At 42.4% G+C, this 17,652-nt stretch overlaps 1 protein-coding gene across 1 annotated transcript in view; it reads left to right on the top strand.

The window, feature by feature from the left end:
• The window catches only part of slc1a4 (solute carrier family 1 member 4), a 24,674-nt gene extending 7,022 nt beyond the window's left edge, over positions 1–17,652 (top strand). The window contains exons 3-8 of the mRNA XM_080739712.1: positions 1,301–1,366; positions 7,453–7,619; positions 9,167–9,400; positions 12,813–13,007; positions 14,499–14,633; positions 15,175–17,652. Coding sequence (XP_080595838.1) covers positions 1,301–1,366; positions 7,453–7,619; positions 9,167–9,400; positions 12,813–13,007; positions 14,499–14,633; positions 15,175–15,418 — 1,041 coding nt within the window. The 3' untranslated portion in view covers positions 15,419–17,652. The remainder of the gene's footprint in view (positions 1–1,300; positions 1,367–7,452; positions 7,620–9,166; positions 9,401–12,812; positions 13,008–14,498; positions 14,634–15,174) is intronic.

Genomic DNA, 17,652 nt, shown 5'->3' with positions numbered 1-17,652 from the left:
GTCATGCGCATGAGTGAACTCAAGCTTGTACACGCTAAAGTATGAACGCACGCACGCACGCACGCACGCACGCACGCACGCACGTACGCACGCACACACACACACACACACATACATTGTATCTACATCTATTCTGATATACACATGGAGGCATAGAAACACATGAATGCTCACGTACTCAGAGTGACTCTTATATAGAATGGAGCAATCAAGTGCCAAAGTTCACAGAGGCCAAAGAGTTCACTGCCTCGTGCCTCCCCCCAAATCTTTACAGTGGTAGATTCCGCTTGCAGGATTCCAGCATTGGATGAGTCCAAGACTGGTGAAAAGAGGGGATATTTATATAAGATGACATGCGGCTGTTTCAGGGACATTAAAAAGGCCCCTCTTGAGGCATGTATATCATGCTTGTATCGTATGTTGTTCGTCATGTGACTATGATCTGTGAGTTTCGTAAGGAGTGAGATAGATAGAACAGAAATAATGTTTGTGAGTGTTTGTGACTGGAAAAGTGGAGGATAACGGTGATCCCCGCTGTTACATGTGCATGCCAGTGTGTTGTCATTTCCATAATTACATAAGCGTGTGTTTCCTTGCATGCCCAAATACTGAAGTTCCCTCTCCGTAAATTCCCATTCAACGGATTGGCATAGAAGCACAGCAGGACGTTTCTGTCTGTCCAACCATATCTTGGGCACTTGGGTCACATTAGAAATGCAGAGTTGAATTTAAAGGTTTCGAAATATGGTTAAAAATATATACAGTATATATCGTCACACACAACGCCTTGCACCGCGAGGCGTTGTGTGCTTGTAGATCAGCTATTTTCACTAGTTTAAATGATTTCTAAAGTGATAAATACAAAACAAACGGTTTTGGACATACAAGATTTCCACCCGACAACAATGATATATATCCACGACTTTCCAACGCCCCATAGTGCATTGCGCAGACGCTGTACCGAGCTTCCGGCGCCGCAGCCGAGTGTGAAGCTCACAACGGTTGCATCTGCGACGCGACGTGAGCTTGTATGTCTGCTGTTAAACCGGAAGTGTGGTCCAAACAGGTCCAAATAATCTCCAGTAAACTCCCGCGGAAACAGGTTAAATATACTATATATATTATATTTCTGACCTTTATTTCAGCCATTTCTTTCTACTAATACCATTCCCAATGAAGAGCATGCCTGACAAATGTAAACATGGTGTTGATCTGTGCTCAAATGGTGGATGTTTGCAGAGTGAAACTACATAAAACTGATGTCCTGTTCGGTCCCCTTTCTTTCTCTTTCGTGATACAGTACGCCACAGACTACAAGATGGTTGCCGTGGGAAACGATACCAATGGAACCACGCTTTACCAAAAGGTATGGAACAGAACCTGCCCACAACATACTGTACATCAAACATTTTATTGTTGTGACATCACTCGCATGCATGGCACGCATACGCACCCACGCATAATTATGCACATTTTCTTTAATAATAGATATAATTTCCTGTATTCGTTTTTGGAATTTGGCCATTTATCTGGCTTTACTAGAATAGGACAAATGTCTGTATTTTGTCAATCAAAAAGCTAAAAGTAGGCCTACTTAAATTGTTTTGATGACTGAAGCAATTAAATAGTTCAGAACAGTGGGTTGCATACATCCAGTTCGTTGCGGGTGCTGGACACGGAGTGACAGTTCAAAAGAATAAAAGTGTGCACAACAGAGTGTAGTTTACTTTAAAACACAGAAAACATTACAATGGTACAATGTTTCGGCCACAGTTGGCCTTCAACAGGTGAAAGCCTGAATGCATAGTGGTTCTCAAACTTTTTGACAAATTATCAATACAGTGACTGATCTACGTTAAGTACATTCTGTGTGTCAACATAAAATAGGTCAAATATGTTGTTATGAAGATTGTGCATAGTTATATTATAAATATGTACAGTAAATCAAATGTGTAAATTGTATGGCTTCTTCACTCGTAATAAACATATAGATAATAATAATACATAACTACATTATGCAGTTGCGGAAAGGGACAGTTACTAACAATGTAGCCCCTTGGACAGCTTGTGTTTGTTCTGTGGTCTCTTCCCTACCCTGTTGTCTGCTTGGTAGAGCATTAGAACAAGGTGACATGGTGTTAAAAAGTGTGTAAATAGACAGAGGAGAGGCCGTGTGTGCAGTCACTCATGGGTACTAATACACTGAATAAGCACGTTGTGGGCGGTGGTAATGGATGAGGACCGCAGTGAGGACTTATAGGCAGATAGGTGTTTTAAGGAATATTTAATGACTAGAATTCATGGGGATTTGTTTGTTTTTGTCTCATTCCTGATCCAATTGTTGAGGACTTTGCTGCGGTAGGACACCAAAATTAAACTATATAAAAGATTAAAATAAACTCTCAAAATATAATCACTGATGAACCTACTGATGATTCAGGGCCAGGGGAAAAAAAGAAAGAAAGACATTCTTTTAAATATGTGTTGTTGTTTTATTGGCTCGGGAATGTGACAAAAACCAAAAAAAGATTTTTGTTTTTTGCAATCTGCAATTTTATCTGGCAAATGAACAACTAGAAATAGATAGGACTTCTGACGTGTCAGGACCATGTACCTCCACATCACATTAATATTAACACTGAATGCCAAATGCGTATTAATCTTCTTTTTTATAATAGTGCTATTAATCGTCTTTTTGTTAATGTGGTTATAAAAAAACTCAAAAACGTATTTTTGCTGAAATAGGGCCCACAAGTGCCCAGTTCGTCTCTACTCGCGGATCATACTCTTTGAACCGGAAACCGGAAGTGCCGATCGGTTTCGAGTCAATGTTATTGTAGTTTTGTATTAATTTCTGGTATAAACATTCGGGCTTCTAGCTCCTCAACCGTTTTTTCAAAATGGACGGGGGAAAGAGTGTGGAAGAGTGTGGAACGTCTGGAACACGCATAGCGCACTTTCATAGCGCGATCGCGCACGCACGTGCATTTATGCCAACGTTGATTGCTTAGGGAAGAATTGCTATGAATGCTATTTCTGCTGTTAGCTAGCCAGGGGAGGGGGAGGGTGATCAGGGGTGAACAAGTCCTCTGGATGGCTCACATAGGCACAGACACACCGACCTCTGGTCGTTAATTGGCGATCGACACCTTATTATTATCTAGATCAGGGGTCTTCAACAGAGGGTCCGGGACTCCTAGGGGGTCCTCAGAGTTACTACAGGGGGTCTTCCAAATCCTTGTGTGATAGAAACTTTTATTATATTTTTTTATATTAACCACTTGAACCCTAACGTCCATATAATGAGAACTTAAGCCAAAAATAGTAGATGTACTGAGCTTGTAGATCGGCTATTTTCGGCAAAGAGGTTTGGTGTAGAGGGGAAAAAGAGCAGACTAAGTAAGAGTTAAAGGTCTTACTTTTTAAGTATTGATGGTTCAAGTGGTTAAATATCTGAAAACACAAATTGACATGATTCCAAAATACACTGATGATTGTGCTGTCAAATGATTAAACTATATGGAAACAGGTTTTGGGGGGTCCCTGCTCTCCCCTCCTCTCTCAACTAAGGGGTCCCTGGCCTGAAAACGTTGAAGACCCCTGATCTAGATTGAAGCATATTAATATAAATGCATATTTAGCGAATGCTCTTTTCAAGCCAATAAATATAGAATGGAGCATAACACACACTTACAACTTATTTGGTCGGAAAGAGGAGGAGGAGATCTTTATTCTCATACACATATTTATATATGTAAAACATATATTGAAAATGGCTGGCACCAGTTTGATAGACTTCAAATAAAGTCTATTGAATCACGTTGTTCAGAATAATATACATGTTTTACCTGATGTGATACACCTCAACCAGGAATTGTATAGTGAAGAAAATGAGGAACATCTTGATAATCTGTGTAATCTATGCATTTAAAACTCTATTTGTTGCAGCAAATGTCTTCAAGTCAAGTCAAGTTTATTATGTCCCAAACTGGGCAATTCGTGTTACAGCAAATGGTAAAAGACTCTAAGAACACAGTGCACATACATAAACAAGAACATAGACAGACATAGACATGGTCACAAAATCCAGATAAGTACAAGTGTAACAACAACCATCTACGGTATGTGTCTAAACAACTACCTCAGCTACCTCCTCTTGCTACCTTTATTGATGGCCCTTATGGAAGTAGTATTAGTAGTAGTAGAAGTATTCTTTGTTACTGGGGCCTTTAGCCATTGCCCATTGGCCGGAAGGCAATAATTCATATAAAGAATAAAAGGGATTAGAGCTATCGGCTTTAATAGATGATGCTTTCTTAAGCACCTGCTCATCATATATAAGGCTCAGACAGCTGAATATTTCCCCCAAAATCTTGCTAGCCCCCCTCACAACCCCATTAAGGGCATTTTTTCTGCTTAACGCCAAGATTTCCATACCAACAAATGATAGCAAAGGAAATGACACAATGACTCAATAAAAATTAAAACAATATTAGTTACGTCAGCTGATCAACATTGTTGTTTTACTAATAGGAAAAGATCACTGTTTTCATTTTGCAAAGCAGGGAGACGGGTAGCGAGAGTGCTTTGGTCCACAATACGGTTTTGTAACTTATAAATGTTGTTTTTGGAAGAAAGAAAAACAGATATGTAACCATGCTACCAGGTCATATTAGGTAATAGGCCTATTACAGTTGCACTGCTTCTTAAACAATATTTTTTCACATCTTTCTATTTGTGGATTTATCTGCCAGACAGACAGACAGACAGACAGACAGACAGACAGACAGACAGTGTGTGTGTGTGTGTGTGTGTGTGTGTGTGTGTGTGTGCGCGTGTGTGTGTGCGTGTGTGCGTGTGTGCGCGTGTGTGCGTGCGTGTGTGTGCGCGCGTTCGTGCGTGTGTCTGTCAGTGTGCCGGACGGGCTGCCCAGCCGGCTGTGTGTCCAGTGCAGGACTGGGCACCCGTTCCAAAATGCCAAAATGACCACTGGGCTTTTGTCCCGGTGCACTCAGACATAGCGGAGGGTGGGCTTGGCATGAGGATGTGATGTGTTTGTTAGAGCCGTGTTTCCCAAACATTGGGTTGCGGACCTGTTTTTAAGGGTCAAGTAAAAATGTTGTTCACTTAAGAACAACTTATTGTTTGTAGCTACAACCTTAGCAGCACTGCACAACAGGGACATCATTTTACAACACGAAAAGTACAAGAAGAGCTTTAAAAAAACTGTTATAGACAAGAGGAATTAAGAACAGATAGGAAAGCTTGGCATTTAATTGAAGGGTCAATACAGGTGTTATACTAATTGAGCTTGTGTAAACAGAGTCAGGGTGCTGTTATTGGGCCTGTTGTCTCACTGGAAAGGCTCTGCTGCACTATGGAACCTTGTTTACCCTGCTATTTCATGTCAATATGGCTGCCATGAAAAAGGTTTATGGGCAGCTGTGCTCTACCCCCATTTTGTTTGATGGGGCTTGTTTGAATTGGCAGGTATGTTTGGCTGGTAAGAGAAATCCCCAGACTGACAGGAGATGTTTAAGGAAGCTGCTGGGAATAGCATCAATGAACTCTGAGACTGACACATAGTTCCATAAAAGAACTACGGATCTATCACAATCAGAAACTGTGGATCGAGTAGAACAGGACACTGGTTTATCTTATCGCCTTTATCGGTATCAGTATCAGGTCCCGATATGACTTAATTAAGTCATATTGGGATATCGGATATCGAACAAATGTTTTATAATTATTAAATATTAAATAAACAATATTAATCTTATCCAGCAAACCTTTTTCGTCGCTCCTCCACTCTTGAGACGAGACACGTGTTGCCATTGCATTTTGCACTCAGTTGCACTGACTGCACTCTGTTATTTAGGCTTTAATTGAAAGGTAATGTTTTTTTTTATACTTGCTATGTAGCCTACTGTATCGGGTATCAGTAAAGTATCGGGAAATATCCAAATGTATATCGGATCGGATCGATATATATCGTTGTATCGTTGCATCCCTATATACTGCAAAGATGGAAGACCAATTCAGCAGTGGCGACATCAGGGGCACGTGGCAGGCGGTACACACCTTGGCGCTACCTGCCTCACTAGACCTAGGCAGTTTGCATAAAGAACACGTCCACCGATGATGCTATAAAGCGGATTCTGATTTGTCTCTGTGAGGTTGCTGACCAAGAATCCATTGCTACCAACAATGTCCATAGTATCCCAATAAAATCTAATACTGTCATCCGTGACCATCCATTGACCTAGAATGAGGCAGTAGCTTGTGCCATACATTCTTGGCACTGGCTCTTATGTACACAACTAACGGTCCAGGCTGTCGTGGGATGTTAGCTGGGGATGGGATAGGGATGAAGCTAGCATACACTGGGACAGCTCAGGACAATGAGGGGACTCAGTCTGGGCTTGTTCCTGTCCTCTCTGCTCTCACATCATGTCATCCACTAAACCTGGTTCCTCTAACACAGTGGATCTCAAAGTGGGGTCCGGGGAGCCCCAGGGGTCGTTGTGGGTAGGGCTGTCACAATTATTACATATTAAATCGTCTAATCGTGATTATTTGACATTATCGCAATTATTTTATCATAATCGTGAATGATGAAAAAATGTCAGAAATAGTGGAAATAGCAGATCTACAAGCTCACAACGCGTCGCATCGTGACGCGTTGTGAGCTTGTAGATCGGCTATTTCCACTATCAATGTTATTTTTTAAGTAGTAAGTTGTCAAATATGTCAGTAATTTCTTCGTGTATTTAGGTTTTGTGTCATATCTGCCATGTGCAACTTCAAAGCCTAAAGGCCAAAAAGAAATTAATTGTTAATGACAAAAACACAATTAAATCGTTAATCGCCAATTATTTGAGTGACAATTAATCGTCATGTAAAATGTCATATCGTGGCAGCCCTAGTTGTGGGGCAGGGACGTGCAGAGAATGTTAGAGAGGCACGGGCTGACATTTCTAAAAGGGCCTTTTTGGTGAAAATATCAAAAATAGCAGACCTCCAAGCTCACAACGCGTCGCGCACAACGCGGTGCTTGATACCACACTGAAATAAGCATAATCATGTGAATACTGGAGATGTAGCATAACCACATGGATTTCTACACAGAGAGGGCAATTCTTTCAACATAAGATGCTGCATTCAAGTTCAGGAGAGTTTGGACAAGGCAATTCTCTTGAATGCTGCTTTCAGGTATGGCATGGAAAGAGGGCATTTGCATTTCTTTCAGCATAGTAAAAACTGCATTCATGGTCTGGAGAGGGCACTTTTTAACAGAAGGGTAAAAGGGCAGGGGCTCAAGCCCCCTTTGATGTATATGTGTGCACGTGCCTGTTGTGGAGGGTTCCAGGGCGGTCCCTGAAAAAAAGAAAAAGAAAACTTAATGCATCTTTATGATTAATATTATTATTGTTAATATGTTGTGTCCTCCAGGTGCCAGTGGGGACAGAGCCGGACGGTATGAACATACTGGGTCTGGTGTTGTTCGCCATGGTGTTCGGCGTGGCGCTGAGGAAGCTGGGAGACGAGGGGGAGGAGCTTATCCGCTTCTTCAACGCCTTCAACGAAGCCACCATGGTCCTGGTGTCCTGGATCATGTGGTGAGTGCCTCACAAGCATGCACACACACACGCATGTAGGGCTGTCACGATTATGACATTTTACATGACGATTAATTGTCACTCAAATAACTGTGATTAACGATTTAATTGTGTTTTTGTCATTTTCAATTACATTTCTGTTTGGCTTTTAGGTTTTTTAGTTGCACATGGTAGATATAACACATAACCTAAATATACAAAGAGATTACTGACATTTTTGACAACTTTATATTAAAAGAAAAAACATTGATAGTGGAACTAGCCGATCTACAAGCGATGCGACGCGTTGTGAGCTTGTAGATCTATTCCCACTATTTCTTTTTTAATTAGACAATTATGTAATAATTGTGACAGCCCTACACGCACACATGTGCACACACACACCCAAGCTGAGCAAAAAAGCACATTCAACTAAAATAAAAATGGAATTGGACTGTCTTTTTAACCCTTTAACTGACAGAGTTAAAACATTGTCTACTCTGCCCCTGCCAGGATTCAGAGTTTTTGAGCGGCGGTCACACCGTCTCCTAAGAGTAACTTTGTCTATGACTGAGTAACTATGTACAGTATGTCTGTAACTTTGTATCATGAGCTGCAATACTGCTGGTGACCACGTGGCGCTTTTGAGTCTCACACACACACACACACACACACACACACACACACACACACACACACACACACACACACGCGCGCGCACACACACACACACACACACACACACACACACACACACACACACACACACACACACACACACACACACACACACACACACACACAGCCTGGCTTGGCCAGACTATATACGAATGCAGCTAACTAGCTGTTGTATAGTATAGTACATTCCCACCTTGTTTTAACATGGGTGGATTGTTTAGCTGTGCTAGGCTAACACACACACACACACACACACACACACACACACACACACACACACACACACACACACACACACACACACACACACACATTGTATAGATTAACGAAATATACTGCTCACATCCACCGCTCACTTCAAACTTGGTTCAATTTTTCACTAACCTTTGAAAAATCATAGAATATTGTTCTTCACAACGATCCACATACGAATCGCTGTAAAACTCGAAGTAGGGTCTCGGAGAATCTGAGAAAAATAATTGGGACAGTTCCATAGTTATGGCGAGCTGATAGGAGCTTAGTTTCTGGGAAAACAAAAGAGGAATGATACATGACATAAAATGTCAATCCAATACCATGGGAGTGAATCAGGTGATTTTTTTCCGATCACATGATCCCTGCATGGACGAGAGTCCAGAGAGTCTCGGAAACAAATGGTGACTAATAGGTTAGCAAAGAGCACCATCTAGCGTAAAAAATAAATAAATTACGTCATATTGCGTCTTTGGCAGTAGATGAGTAAAAAAACAAAAACAAAAATGTTTATTACAAAATGTTTATCATATCATCTTCTTTATATCCCTTTTTTGGATTTGGATTCCGCTCCCCTATCTCTTTCTCTCTCTCAGAATACTTGAGAAAGCTCCTAACCGGCGTGCCTCCTCTGTCAGGTATGTTCCCGTGGGCATCATGTTCCTGGTGGGCAGTAAGATCGTGGAGATGGAGGACGTGGTTCTACTGGTCACCAGCCTGGGGAAGTACATCTTCGCCTCCATCCTGGGTCACATCATCCACGGAGGCATCGTCCTGCCTCTCATATACTTCGCCTTCACCAGGCAGAATCCATTCAGCTTCCTGTCGGGACTCATCACGCCCTTCACCACCGCCTTCGCCACCTGCTCCAGGTACAGACACGTCATCCTTCTCTTCCTCGTTAATAAATAAGTATGTAAGCAAGTTGGATGTTAGTATGTAAGACATGTGTTGTCCTTTTAGCATAGCTTTTGTAACTGTACTGCCGTACTGCCAAAACTGCTAATAAAGTATTCAGTCAGTCAGTCAGTCTGGATTTAGCTGTGTACTGCAGATAAGTAGGTGAGAGTATAGAAAGTGTTTCTGCTACTGATCTTGCACTTGTAAATTGCTCTGGATAAAAGTGACTTCTATATGCCTAAATTGTAATTGTAAATTGGGGGTAACTACTGTACAGTTGTTGGGTAAAAAGGAAGAAATATGTAGACAAAGTGGGGGGTAAGTTAGTACATATTATGGTAACTTAGTAACCCCCCCAACTGTATTGCTATACTGGGTCTATCTTCTAGGGCAGAGGTTGATCTCACGACCCCATATTATTAGTGAACCTTTTTGGCAACCCCATCACCCTATCATTGAACATACTGTAATTCCTCTGCAGTGTGTGTCTTGTGTTTCTGCTTCTCCTTCGGTGTTGGAGGCGGATTGTGTAGTCAAGTTGCCGTTTTTTTACAGTTTCTTTGGTTGCCAATACGCGACTGCAACGGCACCTTCCCGCGTCCCCACCCATAGTTTGAGAATACTATCTCAACGAGCTCATTCTAACCTTGTTGCTTATAATGTTGTGCTAGAGCTGAAACTAATTCTGTGGGGGCTCTCTCTCTCTCTCTCTCTCTCTCAACAATTACCAGGATATTTATCAGTCTGAAGATGGCTTCAGCTTGTTGCTTTCTGTGCATGCTTTCTAATAGAACACCTGGTTAATCAGGCTAGGAAAACACTGTGGAAAGAATCAACAAAATAATTCACAGAAGAGTTCAAACAATACAAGCACAAGCACATGCACACACGCACACACGCACGCACGCACGCACGCACGCACGCACGCACGCACGCACGCACGCACGCACGCACGCACGCACACACACACACACACACACACACACACACACACACACACACACACACACTAATGTAAACAGTCAGTCAAGACCACCCTGACCTGCATAACTAATCCTAAACGGTTCTATTTCAGTCCTGTTTCGTATGTGCACTGCTCCGTTGCTTCACCCTCAAGTCTTTCTGGAACTTTGACTGAAGCTTGGGGCTTCAGGCACTGTTGTGCCAAACGTGATCCAACCGTGGAAATTGGGGCATTCTTGTAATTTGTCTTTAGCTTCAAGAGCTACAGTAAATACCAGACTTTGAGAAGAGAAAGTCGATAGATTGAAGAATATAAAACATATACAGTAAGATATACTGAAGAACGGGTCTACTTTTTATAAGAGCTCAAGTGGTACCGGCCTTGGTACCGGCCCCGATCTGTATACTGTAGCTGTAGTAGCCTCTAGTAGAGGTGATTTGGACAGAGTGACTTGTCCCTAAAGAACCAACACCCCTTCGGTGAAGTAGCACACCCATTGAATCCTCTGCTACAACAACATTCACTTTGAACTTTAAACTGCTACAGATAGATGTACTGTGTGTACTACATCAGTTTACACAGGTCAAAATAGGCTGTGGGGTACACAGCTGAAAAACACTGTTTAGAACAAATATGTAAAAAAGGATAAAACAAATCAAACTAGAGTTAGGACAAATACAGTGAGTAGATAATAAACAGGCACACCAGCACGTACACCTTGAGCAGGCTGGATAACTATGACGTTGAAGAGAGAAGTCAATGAACTGTTGACAGAATGTAAGCAAATATATCACCTTTTTCGGCCAGAACTTTGTGTTTATGTTTGACTTTGAAGTTAGCAGTAAATTAACCTAAACCTAGACCTAAACTTAGAAAGAAATAGCATTCACCTGTAGCAATAGGTTTGAGGCTGAGGCTAAGATTCAAGGTTAAATAAGAAAATTAAAGAGGCTGGAGTTGAAGTTGAACCTCTGACAGAATAGCAGTGGTGGAAAGTAACTAACATGTACTCAAGTAATGTACTTGAGGTACTTTTACTTTACATTCCATTTTTCTATACTTCTACTACACCAGTAAGACGCCCTAAGGGCGAGAAGCTGAAACAACAGAGACTGACACAATATGTCCATATACTGTATGGGCATTCCCAGATATGGGCTTAATAATGATGACATCAGGGATCTCCATATATGGGCATACAAGGGACAAGGACGACTCTGCGTGTGTGTCTGTCTGTCTGTCTGTGTGTGTGTCTGTAATCCGCGTATCTCGAGAACCGTTCGTCCCACCGGCTTCAGATTCGGCACGCGCGTTCCCCGCCGCGGCACGGAGTGCAGTGCCGGGTCTCGACCCGACCCGACGCGCGTTTTCCCGAACCGGCGCGAAACGTTCGGAATCTCCTTATGCGGGGTTGATTGTTGACATCAGGCTGTTCCGGAGGAAATCGGCGAAAGCTCTGACTCATTGTGACATCACTTCATAAAAGGCTCTGACATCACGTACGCCACATGAGTCAACAAAAAATCTCTGTGAGTGTGTATGTATGTATGTAATCCGCGTATCTCGAGAACCGTTCGTCCCACAGGCACGCGCGTTCTCCATATATGGGCATAAAATGGATTGCAGACAGACAGATACAGATATCTCCATATATGGACATAAATGGACAGAGGCAAACAGATGGTCAAAGATCTCCATATATGGGCATAAAATGGACGCAGACAGACAGATACAGATATCTCCATATATGGGCATAAATGGACACAGGCAAACAGATGTTCAAAACGGGTCCTATGACAACAGGTATAATGAGGTTTGCATTAAAGGGGGAACCGGCACTGTGTCTGCAACACAGTTGGAGGCACAGACAGATACTCCATATATGGGCATAAAATGGACGCAGATAGACAGATATCTCCATATCTGGGCATAAAATGGACCCAGAACTATAACTGCAGTGATCTCCATATATGGACATAAAATGGACGCCGACAGACAGACAGATACAGATATCTCCATATATGGGCATAAATGGACACAGGCAGACAGATGGTCAAAACGGATCCTAAAGGGCGGGGCATTCATTCCCTATTTACATTGTTCCGAGTTGGCCAGGTCGCCGACTAGCGGGCGGCCCAGCTTCTAGTAAGATAAATAAGGCAATACGGTGATACATAAGGCACAAGATACATGTAGTAACAGAAATTCACGTCAATCTTCCTCTGACTCTCACCTTGATTCTTCTTCCCCTTCCCTCATTTTCCCCCACTCATTTATCTCTTTGTCTCTCCCCGCCTCCCTCCACTATCTTTCTCTCATTCTTCTTACCTCTCTCCTTTTATTACTTTCTTTCTCCCGCTCCTCATCCCTCTCTCCTCTTGTAACTTTCTTTCACTCCCTTCCTTTCTCCCCCCCACCAGCTCAGCGACCCTCCCCACCATGATGAAGTGTGTGGAGGAGAACAACGGCGTGGACAAGCGGATCAGCCGCTTCATCCTGCCCATCGGTGCCACCGTCAACATGGATGGGGCAGCCATCTTCCAGTGCGTCGCTGCTGTCTTTATCGCCCAGCTCAACAACTTTCCGCTCAACGCCGGACACATCTTCACCATCCTGTGAGTGATGGGGGTGGAAGGAGAGTTCTACCTGTTTTCACTGTATGTTTGGTTTTTGTCTCCGCCAGGCCGCCGAGGCCAAGGCATGGCGGAGATGGTGACAGACCGTTAGTCTGCGTGTCCGTCTGTCCGTCCGTCCTTCCGTTTGTGGACAGTTAATTTCTGGCAGCGTTGGCACGATGGCAGCGAAACTGTGCACGAACACTACCTGGATATGATTTCTGTGCAGGGTGCAATTTCTGTGAAATTTTGCACACACATTAGGTTGAGGAACAAATGCAACCCTCATTGTCCTGTTATAGCACCACCAGCAGGTCGACTTTTGCGAAACACATTTTTGGAAGTCAAATTGCTGTGAAAGGCCAAAGAAGGCATTGCACCCTTTTCACATTGGCCTATTATAGCGCCACCAGGAGGCCACAATAACCTACCTGACCTGGCGGAGACCTGTGCTTGCACAGGTTTGGGAGGGGAATTACAACAGCAAATCCACCTCCTCCACTACTACTACTACTACTACTATACTACTACTACTATTGTTTTTACTCCTACTGGTAGTACTACCACTGCTGAATAAAGACGTCATGCACTGGATAAACATGTCAGTGCATGTCTTTGAAGCAGTAGAATTTGGAGAGTCAATATTGCAGAACTCAGCGGGTCAACTTCAGTGTCTCCATTTACACCACACCATGATCTATGACTTCTGCTGGAGGCCTCTCTCTCTCTCTCTCTCTCTCTCACACACACACACACACACACACACACACACACACACACACACACACACACACACACACACACACACACACACACACACACACACACACACACACACACACACACACACACACACACACACACACACACACATGCATGCATGTACCAGGGAGGCTATGGTATCTTAAAAAGACAGCCTGGGCCCTGTAGGAGTCAGCAGACTGTATGTCTGGAACATGCACTGTAATAAGGGTTGGGGTGTGGACCCCTTGTTTAAAACACACCAGGGGCTTTTAAAGTCAAACTCAAAATGAGACTATTAATCTTGGTAGTTCCAGCTTGACGTGTTCCTAACACAGGTTTTATATAATCCTTTGTATGTGTGTGTTTATATTATAATACCTGGTCACATTTATGGTTTATCAATGACAGCAAGAGGACACTTGACTTTCAAGTCTTTCACCCTAAATGTAGGTCACAATAATAAGAGATGTATGTGTCTCTCACTCTGTGAGTAGTCTCTCTCAGTCTCTCTCTTTTCAAGTTGTAGGTTAGGGATAAACTAAACAAACAGACTTCAACTGCTTGTACCTTCAACTTGCTTGTACCTTTTACGTTTGTGTATAATGTGCTCTTGTTGTTATCTCTATGAAAATGAATGGACCCGTTTGAGACTTGAACTTAAGACCACCTCTACTACTAACAACCACAACAACAGTAGCCTAAGTAATGCTAATATCATTCATGTTCATTCTGTGCATGTTATTCCAGAGTGACTGCCACAGCGTCCAGTGTTGGAGCTGCTGGTATCCCTGCAGGAGGAATAATCACCATAGCCATTATCCTGGAGGCCATTGGCCTTCCTACCAATGACCTGTCACTCATGCTGGCTGTGGACTGGATAGTGTGAGTAGACGCACGCTAGTGCTGCATGATTAATCGTTTTCAAACCGAAATCGCGATTTGAAATCTCACGATTAGCGAATCGCAAAGGCCGCGGTTTTGCAAGCCAGCGACATACTGTACTTTCTTCCTTAACACACACACACACACACATACACACACACACACACACACACACAGTGCCCACACACGATGCACACATGTGCACACACACATACAGTATACACAGAGGTATAGACACACATACAGACATTAAAGTACAGTGCAGATGCTTACAGAATATGCATGTGTGTGTGTGTGTGTGTGTGTGTGTGTGTGTGTGTGTGTGTGTGTGTGTGTGTGTGTGTGTGTGTGTGTGTGTGTGTGTGTGTGTGTGTGTGTGTGTGTGTGTGTGTGTGTGTGTGTGTGTGTGTGTGTGTGTGTGTGTGTGTGTGTGTGTGTGTGTGTGTGTGCGCGCGTGTGAGAGTGCGCGCGTGTGCGCGTGTTTATGTTGTTTGGTTTGCTTGAGCATTTCCTTTCTCTTTTATTCCCCACACACGCGCAGGGATCGAACCACCACCGTGGTGAACGTGGAAGGCGACGCTCTGGGCGCGGGGATCCTCCACCACATCAACCAGCAGGAGATGAAGAAACGGCAGCAGGAGCTCTCCGTGGACGAGGAGGAGCTGGAAGAGGTCAGGGTGGAGTCGGTGGCCAACACCCTGGCCGAGCAGGAGACCTCACCTTTGGTCACGCACCACGCCAAGGCCCTGGAGGCCACGCCGGAGGCCATCGAATCTGTCCTGTGAACTCTGTCGTCGTCGTGTGTGTCGTTACTTTTTCGTTTTCTCGTGCCGCCTAAACTTTCTACCTTTCTATGGTTCTGAGACCACTGCTGATGGGCAAGACAACAACCATGTTGTCTTGCAGCTAGGTCATTCTGAGGTTAAAGAAAACAACAACAAAGGTGCCATAACTGCAGTATGTATGGTGCAACGATTTAGTTAGTGTTTTAGTTTTTTATTATCAGTCAATATACCAACAGCCATTTTTCTCATTTCCACTATCTTACATTGTAGTATATGATAGACTGGAGAGATATTTACAAGCTGCAGCCAGAGTTCAGTCTGCCCGCATGACGTGAAACATTAACCCTTTACAAGACTAGGCTAGGACCTTATCTGACCTGTGACATGTGTAAGACAAGCCACATATGACCCATTGAACTAGTGACACACTGGCCTGGAGTGAAAACCTAGAATTTGGACTGTACAAAGTGAATGAGCAGCATGTCTTAGTATTCCAACTAAGGCCAAAACATAACAGCCAAAATCTCTTATTGAGATTTCCTGTTGATCCATTTGGTTCCATTTGTTGGTTTCATTTCTATTTTGCAGTTAAATTAACAGGAGTATTTTATGTATTTCTGGGCCTGTGTACACAGCAAATAATCTATAACAAGATAATTAATTCCTTTGTATTCTGTTACAGGATACAGCTTTGCAAGTAAACACTCATCAAAAATGCTCAGAACACTGGGAATTACAGTTTTTAATATAATATAATATAATTTTTATAATATAATATAATATAATATAATATAATATAATATAATATAATATAATAATAGTACTGGGGTCAATTTGCCCAAGTCTCATTGGTTAAACTATGACCAATACGGTACCCCATTTGGTCCAAAATACTGTAGAACTCCAGTCTGAGTTGGTTACAATGTTGTCTCAGTCCGAACTTTTTGTTAAATCACAATCAAGAAACACCTTCTTACCAATCCTAAGTTCATTCAACAAGGCAACTCACCAGTTTTGTTGTACATCTACATCTGAATACATTTACACTTATACGTATTTACAGTTTACACTGACTGTTATCCAGAGACTTTCAATGAGTTCAACGGGCTCAGCAGTGTGTTGTTTTCGCCTTCAAGGACGCATGGGTCCAGTGGGATCAACCTTTTAAATTTTCTGTTATGAAACTGTCTAACTTCTAGCCCACCTGGCCAGAGTAAAACCTGTTGACCCTGACTTGTAGGATGCTGCCAAAGTTCTTCTCCTGTTGGAGGATGCAGGACTTATACCAATAGTGTTGGTCTTTACTGCCCCCTTGTGGCATTAAGCTGTACTCTGTTTATAAGCTGCAAGATGCCATACAATGTTCCTGCAGTCTTGAGCAAGTTTAGTATTTTTTTGTGGATTCATGCACAGTAAAATCCTTAGTGTTCATTTAACTGTGAGCGTGGTGTGGTTAAATTAACACTCAGGATGCTGCTGTGTGTGTTGTTTTGCAAAATTTTTGCAGGTGTTTGTAAAATTGCTGGGATTTTGTTTGGACCGCTTTAGAAGTTTGAACATGCCACATGCATGATACTGTTCAATATCTATTTGATCTAGGTCTGTGATGTGCACTTTATCTTTCACAAGAAGACTGGTAGTGATAACTACTAATCATTTACTGCTAAACAATGATTTTAATATGAAGTATTTTGAAGAATTAAGCATGAACAGGAGGTAATGAGAAGAATACAGGTGATGAGGTGATATTACTATCAGCTTTTCATTCGGTTCTCAGTTATACGATGTCTGATTATTCCTCATGCAATGGTGTCGCCATCATTTGAGATTTCACAAATATCTTTTATATAAAGTAACAAAACCTCTTGAATATTATCTGTTGCAATCACCTGTAATGGCACATTACATGGTGTGTGTATTATATATGCCATTAATTTATTATAATTGTTATAACATTTTCTTTGTATCGTTTTTACTCCATTTCAGATTTCCTACTGATCTGGTGTCAGATCTGTTTTTATTATTATTCCTATGATGCAGTTTTTAATTCTTTCCTCTCAGGCTACATTTCCTGAAAGCCTTATGTTAGACATACTTGTACTGTATTTTTGTGGTATTTTATTAGCAGTTATTTAATTATGATTAGGAATATTACAGATTCTGCCTGTGCCATGTCTATGTCTAACACACCGCTGTCCTTGAACATTAAACATGTTCTCCTGTGTGTCTACCAT

The sequence above is a fragment of the Nannobrachium achirus genome (genome assembly GCF_963921795.1).
Source record: "Nannobrachium achirus genome assembly, chromosome: 13".
In the NCBI taxonomy this organism is placed as follows: domain Eukaryota; kingdom Metazoa; phylum Chordata; class Actinopteri; order Myctophiformes; family Myctophidae; genus Nannobrachium; species Nannobrachium achirus.
The sequence above is the reverse complement of the archived record's forward strand: the minus strand, read 5'-3'. Positions and strand labels throughout refer to the sequence as shown.